The following is a 27180-nucleotide window of genomic DNA, read 5'->3' on the forward strand; positions in this document are numbered from 1 at the left end:
ATCTATGTAGTGTTGTCCATAAGCTTAGATAACGGTTTGAGTTAATCCGTTATGTTTGTGTGTTATCTATTAGTTACATACATAACGGTATTACAAAACTGTTAAGCCGACCGTTATCTATGAACATCTTTTTATAACGGTTGTTTTAACCGTTATATATGAGCGTCTCAAAACTGTTATGTATTATTTTTTATATTTATTTTTAAATTTAATAATATTATAAAAAATCAAAACCCTTAACCCCCACAAAATTTTCCCCAAATCGGACCTAGCCTCTTTCTATCTTCTCCATCACGCTCAACACCACAATCCTCTCTCTGTCCGCCTTCCCACCGGCTCCGGCGAGGCCGTGTCTGGCCGAGGGCGCCGCTCCTTGACTACTTCTTCCCATCATCCATTCTTCTCTCTCAGAAATCACGGATGAAGACAAAAGGGGAGCCCTAATTTCCTCCCCAAATCAGGAATCGCCGCCGCCTGAGCCGAAATCCGACAACGCAGCGCCCTTCTCTCCGGCGTTGTCGATTCCTCCACGCCAGAGGCTTTCTTCTCCCCTTTCCTTTCCGATTTTTAACCCTAGCTTTCATAGAAAGAAATGTCGTTGCCGCTGCAATTGGAAGACTAGTGAATGGTCGGGCGAGTGGTTGTCACCTCCGCTCTCTCGTTACCTCTCTCACTCACTCTCAAGAACAGATCTCCCTCACACACAAAGAGAATAGAAACCGAGTCCTAGCTCTCTCTCGACTCTTTCCCTATCTCTCGCTGCTGTTACATTTCTCCGCCGAGCAGGTGAAGGCCTGCAGGCTGCCGCCTCCGTCGATCCTCCGGAGCTGTCGTGCGTCGAAAGTTCGTCGTCGTGCCGCTCTCCTTGGTTACAAAGTAGGGTAGCCGCAATTCTCCCCTTTCGAAGCTAAGTTTCCTGTCCCATCCATAAAATCGAGCCCTAATTATATTTCTTACTTTTTATTCTTGCTGAATTCGGCAAATTGATGTTTGAGTTTGTACTTGTGAGTTAGAGTTACTCATTATTGCTGCGTTAAGCTGAATAATGGGCAAAGATGGCTTAATTTAACGAATTTATGTATTTGGCTAATTTGTTGAACGAAGTTGGTTATGAATGTGTGGTGTGATGCTATCCTTAATTCCTTACTATCAGTGTAATATGTATGTGGTGATGTTTCTCCTATACGTTTTAAGAATTTTATCAAGAGAAATCTAATAATAGATGAGGCACTTTCAATATTCATATATCCTATTTGTTCGTTGAAGTTTATGCAATTGCAGAAATTGAGATTTTAGATTTTGGTACGTGGAAAGGAATCAGTAGGATTATTTTTTATTTGATGTCTTGCTGGGATCTGATTCATGTGAATATGATCGACAGGGAACAGAGCAAAATGATGAGGTTGCAAACCTATGGAGGGATTAGTTTAATAGCTTGATCTAGCTTCACATATTCACGACTTTGATATTGGAAGAAGAGAATGATTTTCATCATATCTTTTACAATTCAGATTATATACTCTTTCTTTTCTTTTTTTACTTCATGCAAATTATATATCGTTTCATTTCTTCTTGAATTGTAGGTCTTTGGTGGTGGTGTTAATGATGGAAACCCAAATATTAACAAAACTGATATGCAAGATAATGAGTACACTTTGCCATAAGTTGGCCTACTTTAGCATATTAGAATACTTTTCCAAATATTTGGTGCATCTATTCTTCATATTTTTTCCTTGTTTGTTTTGCGTGTCATACCCCTCTAGAACATAACAAATATTGCTATCCTTCTTATAAGTCTTGATTTAAGATGGGTGAATTCCTTAATTGGTTCATTATATACTTTTGATCTGCCATGTAATTGCACTAAGTGATAGAACTTCTCTTTTCATTCGCTGTTGTCATTACCTTTCTATGAGGTAAATGATGAGAGCTATATAGCAGGAATTTACCTTTGAACTAAAATAAATTACAAGAATGATGTGCTTATTCGTATGACAGTCTATTTATTTTAAATCAAATTATAATTTTGACAGTATCAACTTTTGTTTGGGTGAAATTAATGAATCTTAGTCAATGTACTTATGCTTTGCTTCTTGGTCTTTTGCCTAATGCAATTATCTGCTTTGTTGGCAGTGAGCTTGTTTGTGTGAAGTTCAAAGAGATTGTTGCTTATGATCCATGGTGAGATCTATGTTTTAGTTGTCAAATATTGCATAGAAAGGGTTGTTAGGATTAAAACTAATTTATATCGGCATATTCTATATTGGCATTCACATTTATGATATAATGCCTCAGTTATACCAATATGTTTTATGTTTTTACTAGTTTGACCATGGTCCTAAAATTGTGTTGTCGGTAACAACTTATGAAGCTCTCGTAGTGACTGTGACTAACAGGAGGGCGGAGGTGTCGAATACAATTCTTGTGGCATCTCTGACACATTAAATTTGTCAAAAATACATTATTTTTGTTCCTAGTATCCATTTTTTATTTAAGAATTATTTATCCATTTTTTCCTGAGTTTTCTGTGTCTGGCAGACTTGCTCTTGCAATTGATCCGGGACTGTGTAAGCTTGTTAAATCAGAAAGTAGGCAGTGGGGTTTGGGTTGGGTGCAGGGATTGACCACTCACAAGTCACAAGTATGGTTAATTTTAGTTTGCTTTCTTAATTGATGCAATGTTTCTTCTACATGAGCTTTTCTCATATATTATCTAAATAGTATTTTCTGAATATTAGGATGCCAAGAAGGTTAGTGGCTCATACAGTAAACTTCTTCACATTAGGGGTGGGATTTGAACGAGTGCTTCCACAAGATTTAATTGCTTTTGCTAAATCTCCTTGTACTTGCTCCAAATCTCTTTTATGAATGCTATTTATTTAGTTGTTCAACTAGAGCATTTATATGGTTTATTTTCTGTTAGGTGTTGAGTATCTTATGATATTTACTCTGAGTTTGGTATAATTTGTTAGGGGCTGAGAGTTGTGCCTCTATGGGATGAGAGCAGCAGTCAGTTAGCAGGAATGTTAATTGTTTCAGATTTTATTTTGATTTTGTTTCAGGTAATGCATCTCTTATAACTATTCATCAACCCTTTCCTACTTGGCAACTGTCCTCAATTATAGGCATTAAGTAGAATATGTCATAAAGTGGAATGTGGTTTGATAAAAGCAATCTGTAGGGGGTTTTTTGGTGAGCTTATAAGTTATAAGTTCTATTTTACGAGTCATATTTGCTATCATGCTACTTATCTTGCCTATATCTGGTGCATTAACTTATCTGTTTTCAATCTTTACTGGGAATTCCTAAAATTGAGCCCAAAAGTTATCTGCAATATATAGTGGAGGTGATCACCAGTCTCTAGTTATGTGCTATATTTACAATCTTACCTTTTATGTTTGGTGAATTGGATATGACTGAAGGCAATTCCTTTTCAATGTTTGTTGTTTTACATGGTTCTTGGGGGCGGGGGCAGGGGCTGCGACCACGGCCGCAGCAGCAGCAGCAGTACTTGTGTTGTTTTGCATTTCCAATCTGCACGTGTCATAAGATTTAGGATCATAGTGATTAATTATGTTTATATAATATGTTAACTGAATAAAATGTGCATATATTAAGTTAGAGTGAGCTAGAGGAATTATAATTAGTCGTTGAAAGTTGGAGATGAGAGGGGGTTGATGCTAAGACGTCTTCTGCTCATTATTTTATTTTTTGAAATACTATTATCTACTTTGCTGTTGTTGATGTGAATATTGTCACTATAATTTGAAGTGGTATGTGAGTTTTTAACTTTAGTTAGAATTTCAACTTTAGTTTCTGCAGTCTGTTGTTTTAATTAAACAAATTATTTGTCAAGGCATGTGTTAAAACCCCATATATTATCAAGTTAGGTATAGGTATAGGCTACCTTATTATTGCTCAATGAAATTATCTTTTTTAACTTAATTTTTTTTAGTATACTTATTATCTAATAGTATACTTTTTAGATATGTATCTTTTTTAGACATGAGCAATCTTTGATGGGTGCTTTTCTTTTATTCCACACAATTTGTTTGGAGTATTTAGTGCCTAGTAACTTAATAGGTTTTGTCCTTCGTTGGATCATTTTACCAATCACTTTAATATGCTTTTTAAGTGTTAATCATGATGCTCTACATTGTGATTCTTGGTTGGCTCTTTGTATGATTTTGTGGCAGGTTTGTGGTGGATTAAATGAGACGTACGTTGAGGTGAAGAGGCTTGTGAATTCACAAGAAAAGTTGTACCAGATGGCTAGCTAGTTGCATATATATTTAATATGTTTAGTATTTTTGTAAGGCATAATAGTATAGATAGAGCAGTTGTTGAATTTTGACTATATTCAAATCTTGTATGAATTCTTTTTTATGATAATAATATAAAATTGAATATTTTGGATGATATATAATATTGTTATTGTTGGTTTTATCATTATACTGTTATGTATAAATTAATAGATAACGGAGACATAGAAATCTAATTACGGTAAAAAATGCTATGTAACACTTATACATAACGGATTACCAAACGTTATTAATATCAAAAAACCGTTATGTATAGGTGTATACATAACAGTGAATATTAAACTTTCATGACGGTTTAAAACGTTATGTATAATACTATAGATAACGGATATAATCCGTTACTTATATATAAACAATCGTTATGTATATATGTATACATAACAGTGAAGTTTAACTTTCATGACGGGTTGAAACCGTTATGTATAATTATTTAGATAACAGATTATCAAGCGTTATATATTTGTGGAAAACCGTTATGTATAATAGAATAGATAACACTTAAATCTCTGTTATGTATGAAATTCACATACATTACACCACTATATATTACGGAAGTTTTTGCACATAGATAACGGATAAAATCCGTTATGTATGAGCGAATCTGGTGTAGTGTCGCGATTGGGAGTTTCTTTTAGACGAGAAGCACATCAGGCAAACGTCTATTTGGGCTGCAGTACATGCTCTCCCGCAAGGTACCTATATCCCTGAATCTTCTGCTGCATCTAGTGTTGTGTTAGGTCTTAGGGTTTTAGAAATCTTAGGGAGAATCGTACACTACCCGTCTGGATAAACTGACCCCTGAGCAACGAGTGTATGCAGACACTTGGATGGCGGAGCTTAAGTTTCGCTACGACCCGTCGGAAATGAATCGTGATGCTTATTTTGAAATGAAACAAAAGAAGAAAAAGAAGAAGTAGGGTGGAGGATCGGGTGAACCGGGTAGTCAGGCTATCGTGACTGATCACCCCGTGGAAATTCCTTCAAGTCGTTCTAGGGGCAAGAGGGCTGCCGAGCTTGACGAGGCTTTCTTGACCGACGGCTCTGTTACTGTGGCTTTACCTCCTGGTGCTTTAGCCTTAACTGGCTATAAGCAGTTGTCCGGGCAGCTTGAGAAGCTATTGCTTGAGGAGGACAGGGCTGTTATGGTCGACTATGGAACTCCCAAGGCCTTTGACATGGCCGCCTCTACTGCCTTTGCGGTAATATTCTTTGTCTATCTTTTTAGTTTTGCATATTGCTATCATTGGTTAACTCTTTCTTGTTTTCGTGTGTGCAGGGCTACCAAACATGTTGTTTATCTAAAACAACTCATGGTTGAGCGCGAGAAAGTGTTGGAGTCTCTTCGTGCCGAAAGGGTTGAACTGAGGAAGGATCTCCAACATGCTAAGAAGGATGTTCTGTGACATGTTTCATGTGTATTGTTTGAAGAAAATTAGTGGGGGAAATAAAGAGAATAGATAAAAACTTACAATGAATGACTCATGTTGAACAAAATCCATTGCCCAAGCTTGCTATGAAGAGGTACATGATTATTAATGTTTGTCCAATTGAAATAGTGCATATTTGAATTATATGTTGTTAACATTAACATGTTTACGATATTAGCGTGATCTTGAAACTGGCGAGGAGCTTACTCTCGTACACCCGCATGGAGAAAAAGTCAATGCAACAATGAGAAAAAAGAATGGGTTGATGAAGCTTCTAAAGAAGTTTATGTGAGTGCATATTTCTGTTTATGTGTACATACATATGTATGAAGTACAAATTCTAATATATATTGTTATGTTCAGGAAAAGCTTATTATGTGTCAAAGTATACCAGAAGACGGTGGAGAACCTATGACCGAGGATGAAGCATTCATAAAAGTTCTTGGAAAAGAAAAATCTAGCAGATTACGTGGATGTGGAGATAGGATCAAGCCAACTTCTAAAAGAGGAGAAAGGATAAATCTTGATCTTCAAAATGAGAATGAAGAATTAAGAAAACAAAATCAAGAATTGGCAGCTCGATTTGAGTCCTTAGAAGCTCAAGTTAGTAACAATGAAGTCAACCTAGAGACTCAAGTCGAAGCTATTATGACAATGCGGCTCCCACGTCTCATGCAAAGCTTGAGTCAAAATAGTGAAACTCCAAATTTCAATTAATGTCGTTTATGTGTCTTTTAATGTATTTATTTCCAAACAATGTGATCTGACGTTGAATGTGTTTTATGAAATATATTATTTTGATTTAATTTTTTCAATTTTGTTTTGATATATATTTCATATTTTTAATGAAAAAAGAATTGATAATATTGTATATTAACTAGCAAATTAGATAAAAATATTAAATATGATGAATAATTTAAATTTAGTGACAAATTGTATAATTGACATTATATTAATATTGTGACAACCTTCAAAATTATTTTTCATCAATAAATTATTATCAATTTGTGACATTAATTATAGTGATAATAATTTATGTCACTATAGAATTTCTTTTAGTCACTATATTAATTTGTTTCAGTGTTGAAATAGATTTGTCACTAAAATAACATTGTTATAATGACAATAAAAAATATATATTTTGTGACAATTATACTGCATGACATTATTACGGAATAGTAGTGACGATTGTATCTAATCACTAAATCGAGTCGTTTTAGTGACGGTAACCACATGCGACTATATACAAATTGTTTTGGTGACAACTATAGAATGTGACTAATTTATGTGCTTCTAGTGACGATAAAGACATGCGACTACATACCAAATTATATAGTGACAGTAAATAGACGTGACTAATTGATGGAGTTGTAGTGACGATAAAAAAATGTGACTATATATCGAGTAATTTAGTGACAATTAAAATGTGTGACTACATAAGTGATTTATTGTGACAAATAATTCATGTCACTGAAACAATGAACTATAATGACGATCATTGTACGTGGCTATAAAAGTTCAATATTGCGATGACTAATTATTATCACAACATCATCATCTTCAGTGACAAGATCATCTGTCACTATACTTCAATATGCAATGACGTTATTTTTGCCGTTGTCACTAATACTTTTAGTGTCGGTGCATACAGTCTCGACTCAACGACGAACACAAAAATCGTCACTAAGCACTTATAGTGACAATTTTGGTACATACAGTGACAAGAAGTGTCGCCGCTAAAAACTATTTTTTTTTTGTAGTGAAGATCAAGATTGTTGCACATCAATGGAGATCCTTTATTGAGACTCCTTAATTTCTTGAGATTTCTCTGGTCCGCCGCCTTCTGACACCATTCAGACAGCTTCTTGTGAACATATGACATCCTTCTTGATGCACTATCAAGTGGATATTCTCCTGGTGATACATACTCGTTGATGAGCATTTCCCTCCATGGACTCGGAAATTTTGTGAAAAAGAGGTCCTTGGCTGTCTGATCATCAACTAACCCCATATGGACATATAGGGCATATATGCGCAAGAATTCATCAAGAGCTTTTGGCTCCAGCACTACCAATCTTAGATTGTAAAGTGCTTGTCGATAATTTTTGCGCTTCTCTTCTCTTGATGCTTCAAAGAAACTCATTCCAAGAAAATGGATTTTAATTTGGTGGGCGGCATTTTCAAAGATTTCCAGAGTTGATTCTTTGGTGAACAACTCATTCTTAGCCTCCGTTGATACCTTATCCCAAAATTGTTTTGCCATTCCAGCAAAACTTGCCTCGAAGATTTTGATAAATTCATTTCTATCATATTCTATCGTGGCAATCACGACCTTCATAGCTGAAGCCCAGTCATCGATGAGAACTTCCCAATATTTAAAGCTGGCTTCATCGAGGTTGAGAATCAATCCGTATGGTGGATTGGTTCAAGTGTGGCTTTTCCTACAGGAGTGTCCTGCATCTTGGGCCGTCGTCTTCTGGTTCGTTGATAATGGCTCGATTCTTCACGAGCCCCACCTCTCCTGGACGATTCTTCTTGTGGGTGCTCTGCTTTGGGCATCTCACCTTCTTGGTTCATCTTTAGATCCACCATTCTTAGGTTAGCAAATGATTCTGCTAACTCTTGTAGATCCTCTAATCCGATTTGATCAGGGTTATTCATGGTTTTTCCCTTTCACGATTCGAATTATGTCCTCCGGCTGCAGTTCTTTGGGGGCTGCATTAAGTGGTAGCGGATAAGTTGGGTCTTTGGACCATGTATTCCAAATTTTTTTGGAGCATGGTTTTCTCCTTTCTATATCCTCCACCTTTTCCTGAATATCACGCAAGAGTTTTAGGATTTCCTCTTGTTTGAGTGATATTTGGCTCATCTCCATCGGTAGATCATATAGCTTCTTTCCATAATATTCCACCGTTCTCTGAATCTCCCGCAAGTTGACATCGTCGGAAGAGTTTGGCTCAATCTTTTGATAAGCTGGATAGGTTGTTCCAGCTTTGTCATTATGCTCCATTAGTCGTGTGACTGATGGGCTCCATCTTTTGTTCGTTCAATCACCGTTCTGGTCTCGGTGATTCCTATAAGGCGTTCATGGTAGAACTGAATACTCGTGATGATATCATGAATAATTTCTCTATCTTCTCCTCGACGGATGTTCGTTACGAGGGCTCGATTATTCCAGTTGAGGTCGTCTAATAGACGAGTAGTTTCTCTCTCCAAAATTTGAAGAGAATTCATGTATACAATACATCTCGAACACTCGTTCGGATCCATAATTTTTAATGGAGTCTCCTCCCACATAGATTAATTATAAAATAAATTAAATATATTATAATTCCTCAATAAACCCGGCCCCTATGATACCATTTTAGGCACGGATCTATAATTAAAAGAAAACATCATAAGGAAATATAATTCCACTACGCCAAAAACGCACATACATAACGCTTCATACATAACGGATATTTAAAATATCCGTTATGTATGTGCGCCTTTTTGCATAGATAACGGATATTTCAAAAATCCGTTATGAGGAAACTGTTATCTATGATATTTTATAACGCTTTTGAGTCTTACGTTATCTATTAGTGTTATTTATGTTCATTTTTAATAACGCATTTTTAATACTGTTATGCTTTATGTTATGTGTGTACACGATTTAATAACGGTAAATATTAGCGTTATTAATTCTGTTATGTATTAATTTTTATTTTTATTTTAAATTAAATTAATGTATGTACACAATCACACGAATTCTCTTCAAAAAAACACAATCACACGAATTCATTCGTGAAAGCTAATATTCCGTCCTCCTCCAACTATTCCTTTCTTCTCCGCGCTGCCGTTCGTCCGCCCACCGTTGTTCATCCGCCCGCCGTCGTTTCTCCGCCGCCGGCATCCTTTTCTTCGCGCACGGCGGTGAAGCCCTAAAATCCCTAAATCCCCAAATTCTTCCTCCCACCTAAAATCCCTAAAATTGAAATCCCCAAATCGATGAAGATTTTCCTGAGGTTTGGCCAGTCCGCCATGCCTTACCCCAGTCCGCCGCGTCTTCCGGCATTCCGCTGCGCTCCGACTTTGGCTCGTCGAAGGGCGACGAATTGTTTCTGTCACTCTTCATTTTAGCTTCAGCCGGAGCTTCTGCTGTTTTGAGAAAAATCGGTAATGGCTACCGCTTGATTTCCATTCAGGAGAACTCTCTGCCTCAGTCCTTCCATCTCCTCGACAAAGCCTTCCAATCCGGAATCAATTTCTTCGACTCCGCCGAAATGTACAGTTCCCGAAGGGGCTGCGCCGTCGTTACTTCTTCGATTCGACGGAAGAATCACCGCCCGTGCCAAACCGGCAACAGAACGACAGCAATCTGCTGCCGCCGCCCTAGTGGTAAGGCTGCCATCTGTCTTCCCCCTTCTCTCAACTCTGAGTTCGACTCGGTTTCAAGCCAAGCCCTAATGGTTCGGTCCTAAGCACAGCATGAAGGTATAACTCCACCCTTCTGCAATTGTACTAGTTTGTGAATATGGGATTTTAGTATTGTTTATTTCTGAGTTGCCTGAGCGAATTTTGGTCATTCATAGTCATTTTTATGTGATTTTCTTGGTGGAGTTTACGTTTATGTGATTCCTTATTGGTTAAATAAATATGTTGTTGATTTGATTTGTGTGTTTTGTTGCTTTGTTCTCGATTTTAAGTTATGTTGTGACTGGGTTTCGATTATTAAGTTTCGATTTTGTTGTGACAGGTTGGCACAATCAATTTATCAAGATTGATGTTCCTCTTAGGTCACCTTGTTTCTTATACTTGGATTGCAGGAGTGTTTCGTTTTAGAAATTAGAACTTTAACGTGCTCCGCTCTCTAATAATTGTTTAATTCTACCCCTTGTTAATATTTCTTGGCAGACTTCCTTAGCTTCTTAGATAACTATCATGTCTGAAATCAACAACTGCTAGAATTTGTCTGTCAATTGGAACGATGTTTATAAATGTATCATTTCATTCCATTATCTCAGTGTCTTTGTTGATTTATGGGTAATATTTGTTGTGCTTCATAGTGGTGTTTGTGTCCTAATTTGCTAAGCAGCTGAGTGCAGGGAATAAGAATCAAAGATAATTGGATTATCAGTGGAGTGTTGGGATGAAAAAGTTGCATGTTAGAAATATAATTCTTTAATTTATGAAGGCGATATCAATATGGCAACAAAAGGAATATGTTTGATTTTCCGCTTTAGTATAATGATATATTTTATTATTACAGGTGGGGCTGATACTCCAATGTTCCTTTCGGCTTATTTCACATTTTCTATTTAAATACTACTAATCTCGAATCAATTTTTGGATTTGTTAATTCACACAATTGATAAATCGATTTTAAGAGGAACATCTATCTATAGAAATAATTTATACTTTTTTAATTTTCATTTTCTTATGATTATGCAGACCTGTGGTTTCACTGCTGTGTCCTCTGTAAGTTGTTCTTCTCAATCTTTTTATTTCTGTGGTTTAATCTTTTGTGAAGAGTGGTTTATTTCCCACTATGGTGATCAATTTATGGGGTTTGAGCTCTTTATCAACTATGCACGGGTGCCATCTTCATTTCTTCATCTTCCTTTTATTATTTAATAATTATTATTAATATGGCTGTTACTATGAACTATTATTGAAGAATTAATTGATACTCATAGGTTGTACATTTGGGATGTAAGTTCTCCAAAAAAGTGTTAGTTGCATTGATTGTTACACTTGATTTCTCAATGGATTTATATTATCATCCAGCGAATGAAAGAGTTGCAAGCTGAAGAGTCCAGTAAGAAGTTGCTGCGCTTGAGCATAGAAGCTGGTGGTTGCTCTGGGTTTCAGTATAACTTTTCACTTGATGATAAGACCAATAATGATGACAGGTTATTGTATTTCATTTTATTTTTAAGATTTTGCTTGTGGCTGTTGCTGCCCAGTTTAGAGCAAATGAAATGAAACTTAATTTTGATGCTTTGTTGGTCCAGGATCTTTGAGCAGGATGGAGTTAAATTGGTGGGTGATAATATTTCATTTGACTTTGTGAAAGGGGCAACTGTTTATTATGTTGACGAGCTTATCCGCTTTGCCTTTTAGGTCTGTTTGTGGTAGCTGCTTAACTGTGATAGGGATACACACATAAGTTTGAGATTGCAGAGACATGTTTTGGAGAGATGGGGAGCCATTTAGGATAATTGGAGGAGACTTACATTATTTTCGAGTGCATCTTGAGGTATGTAAGGTCACTATTATGTTGGTATTTTTTTTACCTTGGACCAAAAATCATATGCTTGTTCTTGCATCAATTTTGGGTACTTTTAGTGCTTAGTAATATTTCCTAAAAAATGTGAAATGGAGAAGTTTTTAGTGCTTAGTAACTTGATAGGTTTTGTCCATTTTACCAATCACTTTGATATGCTTTTTAAGTGTTTATCATGATGCTCTATATTGTGATTCTTGGTTGGCTCTTTGTATGATTTTGTGGCAGGTTTGTGGTGGATTAAATGAGTCGTACGTTGAGCTGAAGAGGCTTGTGAATTCACAAGAAAAGTTGTACCATATGGCTAGCTAGTTGCATATTTAATATGTTTAGTATTTTTGTAAGGCATAATAGTATAGATAGAGCAGTTGTTGAATTTTGACTATATTCAAATCTTGTATGAATTCTTTTTTATGATAATAATATAAAATTAAATATTTTGGATGATATATAATATTATTATTGTTGGTTTTATCATTTATACTGTTATGTATAAATTAATAGATAACGGAGAAATAGAAATCTAATTACGGTCAAAAACGTTATACATAACGGATTACCAAACGTTATTAATATCAAAAAACCGTTATGTATAGGTGTGTACATAACAGTGAATATTAAACTTTCATGACGGTTTGAAACGTTATGTATAATACTATAGATAACGGATATAATCCGTTACGTATATATAAACAATCGTTATGTATAATAGAATAGATAACGGATATAATACTATAGATAACGGATATAATCCGTTATGTATAATAGAATAGATAACGCTTAAATCTCCGTTATGTATGAAATCCACATACATTACACCATTATATATTACGGATGTTTTCGCACATAGATAACGGATAAAATCCGTTATCTATGAGCGAATCTGGCGTAGTGTTCTTTGGTTTAGAATATCCCAAATTATAATATAAGTGGGTATTTATGTAATTAGTTTCAAAAAGGAGTAGTTTTTTGAATTTTTAAGAATTGAGCCGTGTTAAATTTGGACAACAATGAAAGTTGGTGTATTAAATTGGAAAATCCTAAGTTTGCGTTAAATTTGAATTTTGATCAAAGTTGGTGTTTTTTCATGCAATTATCCCTATTTTTAATGATCATAATTGCTGACTAACACTGTCTATATAGGAATCAAAAGTGGGATACCCTATTGATAAACATGCATTTTTACCTCTTGGTGTGTCATTTTTGATGCTTAGTTGTGAGGATTTTGTGTGTTTGATGGTCTATTTGAGCTTATATTCGTTTATGGTCAAGAGCATGTTACTTGCTTGTTTTTGAACGAATTTTCAGAAATAATGAAGCAGAATTTGGAAGAATTGGCTGAAATACAAGTTGTAGTTCGTCTCGATAGGAGTTCGTGAGCGCAAACGGTTCGTAAATCGGAGTTCGGACGAGGGAGAACGAGCCAAAACAATATCTCTGCGCAAAGCTGTCAGGAGTTCTGTTTCGTCACGCGGGCCGGCCATGCGGCCGCGCGACGTGGCCGCGCGAGTCGCCGTATTTCCGCCCAAAATTCGTTTTTTTAGCGATTTTGGGTATTTTTGAGAGCTACAAGACCTAGGGCATATAAATACTCCCCAAGAATTTATTCTGTGCACCTTTTATCATCTTATATCATATTTTACTTTTCCTGAGAGCTGAGAGAGACGGAGAACGGAGCGAGAGCAAGAACTGAAGATTCTCGAATTTTACTACGGTTTTTCTTGTTGGATGTTTATTTGTTTTATTGAGAATTGTATTCTAGTTCATATGTCTATGCGTGGCTAGAATCCCTTTTTCCCAGGGTTTAGGGGTAGACATGATTTGAATTTCTAACTGTTTGATTCAATTATTTGAGACTGTTTTCCTTTCTATGTTCTTGTTATAATTGTTTGCTTTATTGATTGGCCACCAATTTAGCATAATCATAGGTTTTAATTTGAGATCGGGAGATGATAATTATTACCTGAACTAAGAACATAGAACACATATATTTAATTCTAAAGGGAATTGATATTTGTGAGGGCGTTAATCCTATGATCTTTTAGGAGTTATATGTTAGAAGTGCGATCCAGGGATGGTAGCCTTGCATGTAATCAACGGTTTGTATGCCACGGGAGTGGGTATGGACTTGCTTAGAGATTGCCTTAGGAATCGTCTTATTAATTGAATTGAACATGTTAGCTAGGAGAATCTGTTGAAACCTTTGCCTTGGGAAATCTTGTCTTATCTGTTTCTCTGTTTCACAGCTTGATTTATTTTCTTTCCAGTGTTTATTTATTTATTTAGTTTAAAAAACAAAATTCTCAATTTCGTTTGTCCAAATAGAGTAGAATAATTTAGGATAGGAATTGATAATAATTAGTCTCTGTGGAATACGACCTTGCTTGCTACTGTACACAATTGCACCCGTACACTTGCAGCGTGTCAAATAAAATAGCGAACACCTATACGGTGAAACGACTGCAACAAAAGTTCTCTGCTACTTTGGATTTTGAGGTGAGTCAGGTGACCGTGATAGGGAAAGCCGGTTGTAACGAGTATGTGACTCATCCAAAGCTAAATGTGGTCAAGGAGGTCATCATTTGGTTCTCTGCTGCAATGGAGCTCATGAACTCTACCAATCCATACTCGGGCACTATCAAGTCCATTGATGACATCGTGATGTTCGTGTAGTGCAGGTACCCTTAGCAATGATTTAAGTTAATTAGCACAATTTGTTAACAACTTCCCACCGCCCTCAGGGCTGGTCCTGAGAAAAATGAGGCCCTAGGCAAAATTATAAAAATGGGCCCTCAATATATTAGTGCATCAATATATTGAAAAATAAAATTTTCCATTACTTATAAAAAATGACTTCATCTAGCATTTTTTACTCATCTACGATATCGTTCAAATTTATGTTATCTAAAATCTCCTAATCTCTTTTTCGATACATAACTAGTATTACTCCCGTGCGATGCACGGTAAAAAAAATTATATTTTTTAGAATATTATATTTAGAAAATAAAATTATATAAGTTACTTATATTATTATATAAAATAGCTCTAATAAAGATAATAGAATTAAAATGAAGATAAAACCATCTTATAATTGGAGGATATAAAATGAATGACCAAGATCTTGACAAAACCTTTTTAACTAACGATTATTATTATCTATTTAAAAAATTTCCACCAAAATATCTAGGTATTTTTCTTTCAAATTTTCTATTAGTTTTGAAAGGGTTTTTGGAACTTTTAATTACTTTTTACTGATTTGCATTCCATAATATATTTTTTTGAGGTGTTAATTAATTGTATATCCACAAACAATTATTGAATTTTTCTATTTTTTCAACTATATAAAGTTGCAATATAAAATACATAAACTTTAGCTCATTCATGAATTTGCCCTGAATTTTAATTTCGTTCATACATGACAAAATTAAAAATGATATAATATATGCACATTATATTAAAATAACTTGTACAAAATTTCTACTGAAATATACACAATACTATATATATAATGAATATATAGTTTAATTTTAAAATTTGTATTTTGATAAAATTAACAAATACAACCTAGCAAAGATGAAATTCAAAATTTGTTGTGATAAAGAATCATAACATTTTAAAATTTGTTTATTTTAGGGTAAATATCACTTTAAACCCCAAACTATTTTCGCACTATTAATTATATCCTGAACTATTGAAAATAATTTTTTAAACCTTGAACTATCAATTTTGTATTAATTGTACCCTCTATTCATTTTTCATCCTTTGAATATTTAATGAGTAATGTATATAATCACGTCGTTTTATATAATATAGGTCAAAAAATGAATGATTCTAAATACATTGTAGTATCCGGTAAGCCACGTCAAATTTTTGAAGCTAAAAAAAATGAACGAATGGTATAATTGATATAAAATTGATAGTTCAAAGTTTAAAAAATTATTTTCGATAGTTCAGAATATAATTGATAGTGCGAAAATAATTTGGGGTTTAAAGTGATATTTACCCTTTATTTTATTCTATTTTTTTTATATTTTAACTCTATGGTATTATTTTTATATTTATATTTTTTATTATAACAATTTAATGCAGTTACTAAGATTAAACTTATATTTTTTCATTTTAGAACTCTTTAGCTTAAAATATAAATTTGTAGATATATATATATATATATATATATATATATATATATATATATATATAGGGAGAGGTTCAAATAAGAACCACTAACAAAATAAGAACGGAGAACCATTTTAAGCCATTCGATCATCAAGATCTACGGTGGATGCATCATCTTGGTGGATGGATGCAGGTGCTGGGTTCGAATCCTGAAAGGAGAAAAAAATTATTTTTTTCGGATGCATTAAATTTAATAGCGGATGCATTAATTTGTATAAGAGATGCAGTAATTTTATTGGTTCTTATGTTCTCACGATAATTGTGGTTCTCACTATAATCGCACCCTATATATATATATATATATATATATATATATATATATATTCCCTCCGTCCCACTCCAAATATCTCCTTTCTTTTGGGCACGGAGATTAAAAAATGTATATAAAGTAGATAAAATGGGTATAAAGTAGATAAAGTGAGTTGGTGGAAATTGTTTAAATATTAAGTATACAGAGAGAGTGTGTTGCCAAAAAAGGAAATGAGACATTTAGAGTGGGACAACCCAAAATAGAAAATGGGACATTTGAAGTGGGACAGAGGGAGTATATCTTAAAAATAGAATTTCTAATATGATTTACATTTATTAAATTTTTAGTACGCTTTTGTATGAATTTTATATTATTATTATTTTCTAGAGTAGATTGATAAAAAAAATTAGAATGAAAAAATTATTTTCAAAAATAGTAAGGTGATTTTTGGCAGGAAAACATAACTTACTATTTTTGAAAGTGATTGAGCTTTTATATATGTATATAGATATTGTCAAATCATTCAATCTCTTTAGGCCATCCACTATGGTTAAAAAAAAGGGTAATTGCTGACATGGAAAGGAGACTACCATAGTGGGCGAATTTATTTGGGGTAGCAAAATGGGAAAGGTAGCAAATTTGCTACCTTGGTAGCAGTCAGGCGGTGGGCCCCCAAGGAGTCAAATGGTACGCGCGTTTGTGGAAGAAACGTTGCCCAGCGCGCACAACTGGAGCGCGTGCATTGCACACGCCCGATGTGCGCCTAGGATTGACGGACTGCGCCTGGCCCACCTCTTTTCTCTCCACTTTTGCTTGTTTTCGTCCATTTTCTTTCTTTTTTTAATTTTTTTTTTCATTTTCCCTGTCCTTTTCCTATTTGTTTCCTTTTCATTTTCCAACTCTTTTCAATCAAACAAATAAATTTGTCAGAGATCGACATATCTATTCATCTATATTTGATGTGATGATACAAAGCTACTACTATATGTGATGTGATGGTACGAAGCTACTACAATTGTAACGTTTCAATTCTCAAACGGCCATATTTAATAAGGGTATTTTTTCCCTATATATATCTTCATGTATCATATGATTCTTACCCCAAAATTACTCTTCATCTATTTATCATATTTAGTGCTTCTCCAAAAAATTTAGAAACATTATGAGTGGATTTTCAAATTGGTTTTATCCATATGGATCAAATTCAATTTCACAAAATTCAAGTTCTCCTTCACAAAATTGTAACGATCCTTCTCAAAATTTCGGCATTCGCCCTCTAAATTTCTCTTGGCCAAATATGTCTAATCCTCAAATATATCCCAACAATCCCATGAGTCAATCAGCCCCTTCATTTCAATTTTCATCCCAAGTGCATCCATCTCAGGGATTTCAACCATACGGATATCCTCAACAATGGTATCCCCCTCCAGGATTTTCCCCACAAGGATATCCTTCACAGGGGTTTATGTTTTCTGACTCTTCTAGGAGGACCAGTGTAGATGGGAGTGGTACTGATGGAGGCACACCATCTTCAGGAAAGGCAGTTCAAGGTTTGGAGAATATAAATCTCTCTGTTGAGCCTTCATCCGACGAGGACGAAGAGAATACCAACATGCGCCGGGTGTTTTATTCAGATGCGGATAGTGAAGTTCTTGCGCAATGTTACATCGATATTAGCATCGATTCAGTTGTTGGAAACGAGCAAAAGATGGACAAAATGTGGAAACGCATTGCGAAAGCCTACATTGAAAATCGCCCCGCCAAGAGCGGTGCAAATGATGCTGATATTATGGAGATGACACAAACAAAATACAAGCAGCATCACGGTACAAAAGGTTTTAAATATGTTGGAGTTTGGAGACATTTGAAAGAAGTTCCCAAGTTTTTCGAGGTGCAAGGAAATGTTCAAGCATCCAAGAGAACCAAAAATACAGAAGGAGGAGCCTACACATCATCTTCTACAGCTGAAGAAACTCCCACGAGTCGCCCAATGGGGCATAAAGCGGCAAAGAGAAAGGAGAAGGGGAAGCGGAAAAAAGATGACCTCGATGCACTGCGTGAAGTTGCAAAAGAGCATGAAACCAAGCAGCAAAATACCTACGTATAATGGAAGAAAATACGCTTATAAAAAAAATGAACAACTTTTAAAAAATGGGGAACAACGTCTGAAGGAGGAGAGGCAACGTCTAAAAGAGTATGAACTCGTAATGAAGGACACATCAGGGATGACAGAAATGCATATTTACTTGCACAAAAAATACTGCGAGAAGATACTGAAAAAATGGGAAGATGATAATTAGTTGTGTTATCTTGTATCCACTAGGATTTGTTTTTAATTCTGTAACTGTGTTGTGTGTAACCGTTAAATTTATCTTTCAATAAAATGTACTTGTTTCAATAATAGTTGATTTCTCGAAGGGTCATATTAATTTCCAAAGTAAATGTTGCCTTCTCGAAGGGTCATATTAATTTAGAAAGTAACCGTTGCCTTCTCCAACGGTCATATTAATTTAGAAAGTAACTGTTGCCTTCTCCAACGGTTACCTCTTAGTTATTATAAATATATGTACCATATACTTCATTCTCATCATCTACGAAGAACAATTCTCTCATATCCAATATATATCTTCATAACATCAAAACAAACGACTTATGTCTTCATCTTCTTCTGAGCGTGATGTTGAAGAAACAGCTACATCTGCAGCTGAAGCTGAAGCCTTTATGGAAGAGTACATGCGCCAATACATGGAGGATGATAGTATCCATCAACATGTGCTGCGAGCAATAGCGTCAAACACACCTCACACGAGAAGATATGTGCAAAGAGATCGGGAAGGAGCACACGAGCGACTCATGCGGGATTATTTTGATGATAATCCAACATGGGGTCCCAATGTATTTCGGCGGCGTTTTCGGATGCGAAAAGAGTTATTCACTCGCATAGTGAATGCTTTGGAAGCCCACAACACATGGTTTCAATAAAGGCCCGATGCCACAGGGAAGAAAGGTTTCACGCCACTACAAAAATGCACGAATGCGATTAGACAGTTGGCATATGGTGGCCCAGCTGATCACTACGATGAGTACTTGCGGGTTTCTGAAACAACATGGTACGAGTGCTTGCGCCACTTCTGCCAAGGTGTTATTGAGGTTTTCGGTTCACACTACTTGAGGCGACCAACCGTTGATGACTATCAGCGCTTGATGGAAATGCACGAGCAGAGGCATGACTTTCCTGGAATGCTCGGGAGTCTTGATTGTATGCACTGGACATGGAAAAATTGCCCAGTAGCATGGAAAGGCCAATTCACCCGTGGTGATCATGGAGTCCCAACAATTATGCTTGAGGCGGTTGCATCTCAAGATTTGTGGATCTGGCATGCTTTTTTTGGAGTTGCAGGGTCAAACAATGATATAAACGTGCTTAATCAATCTACACTATTCAACGACGTTATACAAGGGCAAGCACCTTCCATCCCATTCACAGTAAATGGCACGTAATATGCCCATGGATACTACCTAGCAGACGGTATATATCCTGAGTGGGCAACTTTTGTCAAGAGCTTCCAACATCCTCAAGATCCAAAAAGAAGGAAGTTCAAGGAAATGCAAGAAGCTGCGAGAAAAGATGTTGAACGCGCATTTGGGGTTCTCCAAGCTCGTTGGGCAATGATTAGAGGTCCGAGTCGCCTCTGGTATAAAGAAAATATCAATGACATTATGTATGCTTGCATTATTTTACATAATATGATAATTGAAGATGAAGGGGAAATTGCATGCCAATGGGTCGAAGATGAACCAAGTACGTCGAGCAACAATATTGCAGGAGAAATAAATTCCGGTTCAGTGGGAGGATTCAATGAGTACCTCATGAGAGGTGCTAGAGTTCGTGAAAAAAAATACATCATCAACTTCGATCCAACTTGGTTGAGCACGTGTGGGCACGATTCGGCGATGATTAGTGTCATTATATGTGTGTGTTTGTTTGATATTTAAATTATGTTGTTATGTATTTTTTTTGGAATTTTTAATTTTAGTTGTGTGTTGTAAGAATGTTATTTTCAATAATAAAAATCGTGTTTCAATTTACAATTTTTTTTAAGTATTATTATATTAATTTTAGCATTATATTTTATTAATTAAATAAATTATTTATTCATATAATTATATTAAATTTATTAAAGTAAAATATAAAATAAAAATGAAAATACATAAATAATACTCCCTCCGTCCATGAAAGAACTTCCTAAGAGGGAGTGGCACGAGTTTTAAGAAAAAATATTGTTGAGTGTATTGAGAGTGGATAAAAGGTAGTTGAGTGTATTGGGAGTGGTGAGAAAGTGTTATAATTAATATTGGGAGTTATGAAAAGTGAAAAGTAAGTGGATTATAAGTGGTGGGGTATAGTCTAAATAGGTAGGAAGTTTTTTTGTGGACGTCCCAAAAGGGAAAGATAGGAAGTTCTTTCGTGGACGGAGGGAGTATATATATATATATAGATAAATAATATATATATATATATATATATATATATGTGTGTTGTGGTAAAAGTAATAATGATAGTGGGGTCCATGAATAGTTCAAAAGGAGGTAGTGCTATAGTGGAGAAAATATATGGTAGAGGTAGTTGTTGAGGTGGCACACATGTGGCACCACTATGGGGTAGCACCACAGTGGATGCCCTTAGGGATATTGACGATCTCAAATACGTTTTCAACAATTTTAAATTTGAGAAGCTCATTTTATAATAGTAAGTCAGTAACTGGCATTGTCAGCATAATTTTATATTTCGATTTAAAATTTGAAGTTTTAATATAATATAAAGTTGACAATAAGTTATATTGCCTAATATTTTTCGTATATATAAAGTCTATAATTAATGAGACATATTTAAAATTTTGGGCCCTCAAAATTATGTTACAAAATTATCATCAAATTAATTTGAAATTGATTTTAAATTGAACTTTGAATTTTTGACAATAAATTATGTTATCTAAGTATTTATTTAGTATACATAAAGCCTATAATTAATGGGATATATTAAAAAAATTGGGCCTTCAATTTTTTGGGGCCCTGGGCCGTCGCCCATGCCCGCCCACCCTCAGGGCCGACTCTGACCGCCCTGCCCAGGAAGCGCTGCCCTGTGCAGCCCTACGTCGGAAGCGCTGCTCAGTGCAGCCCTACCCCGAAGCGCTGCTCAGCGCAGCCAGCCCTACCCCGAAGCGCTGCCCAGCGCAGCCCTGCCCCGGAAGCGCTGCTCAGCGCAGCCAGCCCTGCCCCGAAGCGCTGCTCAGCGCAGCCCTGCCCCGGAAGCGTGGCTGCTGTTCCCGTGTGGAGGTTGTGTTGTTCGTCTGTCCCTACCCCAGAAGCGCTGCTCAGCGTAGCCCTGCCTCGAAGCGCTGCTCAGCGCAGTCCGCCCTGCCCCCGGAAGCGTTGCTGTTGTTCCCGTGTGGAGGTTGTGTTGTTCGTCTGTCGTCGGCTTCCGACTTTTTCTCTTGTTTTGGGGGGGGGGCATTGGTTTGGCCAGTGCTTTAGAGGCTGCCTTTCCGTCCCTCCCTGCGTTGTTTTGGTTGTTGTTTTCTCGTTTGCATGTTTTGCTCCCTTTTTGAGAGGGTTTTGATGTTTTTTTTTTCATTTTCTTGAGCTCTCTGTTTGCGCCTGTGCTTTCACGGTTTTTTCAGATCTTCTTTTTCAATAAAATTTCCATTTCAGCAATTAACAACTTCCCACCCTAAAACTCGCACATGTTCCTGTAGGTGTTCTGTAGCTCGCAAACTTTATGGTCGATATAGATTGGCCACGGGCGCACTGTAGAGGCACCTTGGCCTGGTGGAGCATTCTTTTCGTGCTCGTGCTCTCGACCTGATAATTCGCTACCATGGGATGGCGTTGCACTGCATCAACACAGACACTCCTTGTTGTCCTTTTAACTAGAGAGATTCTTGATGGATCTCCACCGAGTTCCTCCACAAGTACGACGAGATTTTGCTTTGGCTGTAACCATGATCTAGGCACATGGTACCTGAAGGCAAGATTGAAGTAGTTAGAAGTCTAAATGCATTTTTTTTTTGTTAAGTAGAAAATTTACCATCGTTGAGTTGGTTGGCCGCAATCAGCTTGACATTTAGGGGATCGGTATGGACCGGTGTAGTGGCAAACTCCGCAGCTTCCATTTGCTACAGCCGTCCAATATCTTCCTATGCTTTGTCCATTGATCCACACTTGACCTTTCCCCATGCTTCCCATGTCCAATGCCAACGGCCCGTCTCCATTTGGCGCCTCACAATACGCCTGCATAGTTCCAATACAAAAACTTTGAGACTCCTCCTATTGAATTGTATGTACATTCTTGCATCTCTACCTTGTACCATCGAAGGGGCTGCTGATTTTGGGCAAGAGCTGCCATAGCCATCCACTCAACAGATGAGACTTGGGCTGGGCTGACCAAATTTAGTTTTTCACCAATTAATCCCACTAATGAGGGGTAAAATATGCATCAGCGCTGTACATAGTGGAAATCCCATCGTTGGCCGGATCACCCGTGTTAATGTCAAGCCTTGTCGGAATCTAGCCTTGCCTAAGTGCAGCGCTACTGGGGACAGCCTTGCCAGAGTGCAGCGTTACCGGAGATCGCCTTACCAGAGTGCAGCGCTACCGGAGACAGCCTTGCCAGAGTGCAGCGCTATCGGAGACAGCCTTGCCAGAGTGCAGCGCTACCGGAGACAACCTTGCCAAGATCTAGCCTTGCTGGGGTTCCAGCGCTACCAGAGCCAGCTTTGCCGAGAGCCAGCTTTGACACCGACTTGGGCTTCATTTCTCTATTTTGGGGGCTTTAGGGTTGGGCCCAACTAGTCATCTATAATTAGGGTTCTTGTACATGGGAAAAGGGGATTGATTCATTTTTCTAGCACTTGACTTGTAAATTGTAAAACTTCTTATAAAATAGTGAAATTATTCGGGTGACTTCCGTGGATGTAGATCTTTAAAGATCGAACCACGTTAAATTCTCATGTTCTCTTATACTTTTATACGTTTTATTCTCGGGTGTTTTTTATTACTTCATCAACTGGCGGCGTCTGTGGGAAATGGACCGAAGCTACGTCGTGAGTTCTGACGAGCTTACATCGAAAAAAAAAAAGATAAAAAATCATGAGGTCCGACTACTGTTCATCGGAGAAAAGAGGGGAGGGTGTTGAAGAAGATGATGAAGCATAAAGGTAAAATCTTATTGATAACTTGGGAAGAAAACTTAAGCAACAAAAGAAAGATTACAGCTATTTATAGCAAATGAAAAATGCAGAGAGCGTGAGCTTCTAACGGCACACATGCCAGCTCAGCCAAAAGATGCTAACGACGTGCATGACAAAAGTTAACGTGCATGTGTTCTAGAAGCATTCTTATTTATATTCTAATACCCCCCCCCCCCCTCAAGATGGAAGGAAGATACTAGTAAAGCCCATCTTGGCCATGATATTATGCAAGGCCGGTGCAGGGAGCGCTTTGGTGAAGACATCTGCTAACTGATGATTATTCTTGATGTGAATTGGCTTGATCTCTCCAGCTAAGAACTTGTTGCGTACTGTATGGCAGTCTATCTCAATGTGCTTAGTGCGCTCGTGGAAGACGGGGTTGTTGCAGATGTACACCGCAGCATTATTATCACAATAGAGTGGTGTAGCTTTCTGAGGAGAAAACCCAAATTCAGACAAGAGATTATGAATCCAAGTTACTTCACAGCTAGCTTGGGCCATGGCTCGGTATTCGGATTCAGCTGAAGACCGTGATAGAGTAGATTGCTTCTTGGATTTTGATCACTAATTTATTAGCAACAAAATACCGCAACTAACACGATGCAATTGTAGCAAAAATTGGTAACCGAGTATCGTATCCACAGGGACTGATAAAAGAAATTACTCTAACTATTCCCTAAACAGACACTGACAGTAGACAGGCAAAGCAAATAATACGGTGAATCAAATACTCAACTTAATAAAATAAAATCTAAACAGCAGAAAAACAATGATAAATAAATCAAATATTAAAAGACTCTGACCTAGGGATGCACTTTTACTAATTAACTACATGCATTTAATCTATTGATTCAATTACCAATTTAATCCAACCCTGATGAGAGATCACAAAACTATTCACAAGCTTCTCTAACGAACACCTATGAAAGTAGATTAATTTACCCCCCTTCACATTCAAGACTCCAAGGAATAAATTAACTCCCAAGCGTACACAAAGAATAGCTCCCTATAGTTTTGTAACACCCCGTACTTTTATGAGTAGTAGTAGTGTCGAGACACTACAGAGAGTACTGCGGTACTGAGATATGAGATTATAAATAAAATGAGATGGAGTAATGCTGATAAATAGAGATATTGAGCATTAGAGTTACATTATGTTGATGAGACGAGTTATTCTTCTAGATAGAGATATGAGTCTGATAGAATCAATGATGAGGATAGAGAGTGAGTAGTTTGAGAAAACGAGTTGAGATAGAGATGCTGATTGAATTGAGAAAAGAGCATAATTTATTTTTCCCGATGACGGATACAGAGGTATCTGTGAGATTAATTGTCCTATTGTTAATAGGAACATCTGATTAAGAATAGAGTTGAGATAAGTGAGTGAGAAACCCTATAGAAGGGAGGGTCGATCTGAGAGATGATCTAATTGAGAGATGATTGCTGATTGCTTTGATGTGAATTGTATCCGTGTTTTATCTGAGATGGTTTGAGTGATTGTCTACGTGACTATTTGTTACGATGATGTGAGTATGTTTTGTTTTGTGTTATGTTAACACGGATTATTTTCGAGATTTTGGAGAACGAGATTATTTTTAAAATCGGGAAATAGCATACAGCTATTATTATTTTGCATATCAGTATTTTATGAGAAATATTTTACTGAGATATATATATATATATATATATATATATATATATATAAGTTTATGATGAGATGAGATATTCCAATAGTTTGAGCTATTGTATTTTTTTTTTCGATGAAGAACTACTGAATGTAATACATTGAGGAAATAAGGATGTATAGAGATAATGGTTGAACGTTGTCAAAGTTAAAAATCTGGCCTTGGAGTTCTGCTATGGCGTGGGAGTTTTGCTCTGGCTTGCGAGCTCTTCTCGGGATGCGAGCTCTGCTATGCCAGAGACGAAGTCAGTCCTCTGCTATGCCAGAGGCGAAGGCATTCGTCTGCCCAGACAGAGGAGAAGTCAGTCCTCTGCTATGCCAGAGGCGAAGGCATTCGTCTGCCCAGACAGAGGGGAGGTCAGTCCTCTGCTATGCCAGAGGCGAAGGCATTCGTCTGCCCAGACAGAGGGGAAGTCAGTCCTCTGCTATGCCAGAGGCGAAGGCATTCGTCTGCCCAGACAGAGGGGAAGTCAGTCCTCTGCTATGCCAGAGGCGAAGGCATTCGTCTGCCCAGACAGAGGGGAAGTCAGTCCTCTGCTATGCCAGAGGCGAAGGCATTTGTCTGCCCAGACAGAGGGGAAGTCATTCCTCTGCCCAGACAGAAGGGAAGTCATTCCTCTGCCCTGACAGAGAATGCATTCCTCTGGCGAGCATTTCTCTGCTCTAGTGCAGAACCTACTTTTGAGAGAGAGGAGTCAAAGCAAGTGGATAAACATTGTTAACGGATAAGATATTTTATGCAAGTGGATAATTAAGCATGTGTTAATTATCCAATACTTGATGGCTAAGTAAATAGGGTTATATAAATAACACCTTTCTCTTTCATCCCCATAACAGACGTCCCTTTCCTCTCTCTCCTCTCTCTTTTCTCTCTCTTTTCTCTCGACTGTCATTATCCAACGCCATTGATGAGCTAGTAAAAAAAAAAACTTTGTAAGCTACTCTTTATCCCATAACCACCGATTAAACCAAGCTGAAAACACTCGTATATCCATAAAACAAAAGCTGGACGAAGGTTTGAGCTAGGAATCAAGAAAGTGGAGTTATACTGTTCGTTATACAGATCGTAAGAGTAAGTCTCTAAACACATGAATCTACTTATATCTAAGCTTTATGAGCATGTATATAGATGATTAGAGTATTAAAACAACTCCTAATTCAAGTTGAAGATCATGAAGAGAGTGAGGATTCGAGTATATAAATGAGCCTTAGAGATTGTAGTTATGAAAGTTGATGGATTAAAATGATTATTAGAAATGAGTGATAACGAATATGAGTTCTTGAGTTGATTTGAAGATTTGAGTGGTTATATGAGTTCTTGAGCATGCTATAAGTGATGGTTTAGATTGATGATTAGAAGTGATGAAATGAGTTTTGGTATGAGTTTGTTGTTGAGAATTATGTTGTTGTATTCAAGATAGAGATGTTTTTGAGATATATGAGTTTTAAGTACAAATTGGAGAAATTTCGTAGGCCTACTGACCTACTGTGATCGATGGTTTGTCGATGTCTAATAGCTTTGAAAATTTTATAGCAAGTCCCTACATGAGTCTTGAGTACCCTTATAAAAGTTTAAGCCATTTCAACTTCGTTTGATATTTCTTTAAAATGCAAAACCTAAACTGCACATTACTACCGAGAATTTCAGAGAACAGGGGAAAGAGTCATTCATTTCAGTAGCTTCCTATGTGATCTAGCTTTCCAAATTTTTATGGTATCAATATTATTGTGTTATCTAGATATCCACTAAGTTTGAGCCCAGTTTGACAACGTTTACTGTTTTTCAAAAATTGTAACTTTCGA

At 36.7% G+C, this 27180-nt stretch overlaps 3 protein-coding genes, 1 long non-coding RNA gene and 1 pseudogene across 6 annotated transcripts; 4 read left to right on the plus strand and 1 right to left on the minus strand.

Moving 5' to 3' along the window:
- The first annotated feature begins 1280 nt into the window (after positions 1-1280).
- LOC130987070 (uncharacterized) lies at positions 1281-3119 on the plus strand. Its single transcript, XR_009089563.1, has 3 exons — positions 1281-1402; positions 2134-2181; positions 2973-3119. It is a non-coding gene; the product is annotated as an uncharacterized LOC130987070 (long non-coding RNA).
- A 6400-nt stretch (positions 3120-9519) lies between these two features.
- LOC130987071 (iron-sulfur assembly protein IscA-like 2, mitochondrial) lies at positions 9520-11854 on the plus strand. Of its 3 annotated transcripts, XM_057910656.1 has the most exons (4): positions 9520-10225; positions 11183-11209; positions 11519-11643; positions 11746-11854. In XM_057910656.1, the coding sequence occupies exons 1-4, from the start codon at positions 10220-10222 to the stop codon at positions 11852-11854; spliced, it is 267 nt and encodes an 88-aa protein (XP_057766639.1). In that variant the 5' UTR covers positions 9520-10219. The 3 variants fall into 3 exon arrangements, with proteins under 3 accessions (XP_057766639.1, XP_057766641.1, XP_057766638.1); XM_057910658.1 differs by lacking the exon at positions 11183-11209; XM_057910655.1 differs by lacking the exon at positions 9520-10225 and having other exon boundaries at positions 10232-11209.
- Positions 11855-17740: 5886 nt separating this feature from the next.
- Positions 17741-18550, plus strand: LOC131026043 (uncharacterized). Its single transcript, XM_057955819.1, has one exon. It carries the CDS (start codon positions 17741-17743, stop codon positions 18548-18550), a length of 810 nt encoding a protein of 269 aa, XP_057811802.1.
- Positions 18551-19057: 507 nt separating this feature from the next.
- Positions 19058-20535, plus strand: LOC130987072 (uncharacterized; annotated as a pseudogene).
- Positions 20536-22158: 1623 nt separating this feature from the next.
- On the minus strand, positions 22159-22849 carry LOC131026044 (beta-galactosidase 5-like). Its single transcript, XM_057955820.1, has 3 exons — positions 22805-22849; positions 22532-22734; positions 22159-22465 (listed from the first exon to the last, which is right to left on the minus strand). The coding sequence occupies exons 1-3, from the start codon at positions 22847-22849 to the stop codon at positions 22159-22161; spliced, it is 555 nt and encodes a 184-aa protein (XP_057811803.1).
- Between the last annotated feature and the right edge of the window lie 4331 nt (positions 22850-27180).

Source organism: Salvia miltiorrhiza, chromosome 5 (genome assembly GCF_028751815.1).
Source record: "Salvia miltiorrhiza cultivar Shanhuang (shh) chromosome 5, IMPLAD_Smil_shh, whole genome shotgun sequence".
NCBI classification, from domain to species: domain Eukaryota; kingdom Viridiplantae; phylum Streptophyta; class Magnoliopsida; order Lamiales; family Lamiaceae; genus Salvia; species Salvia miltiorrhiza.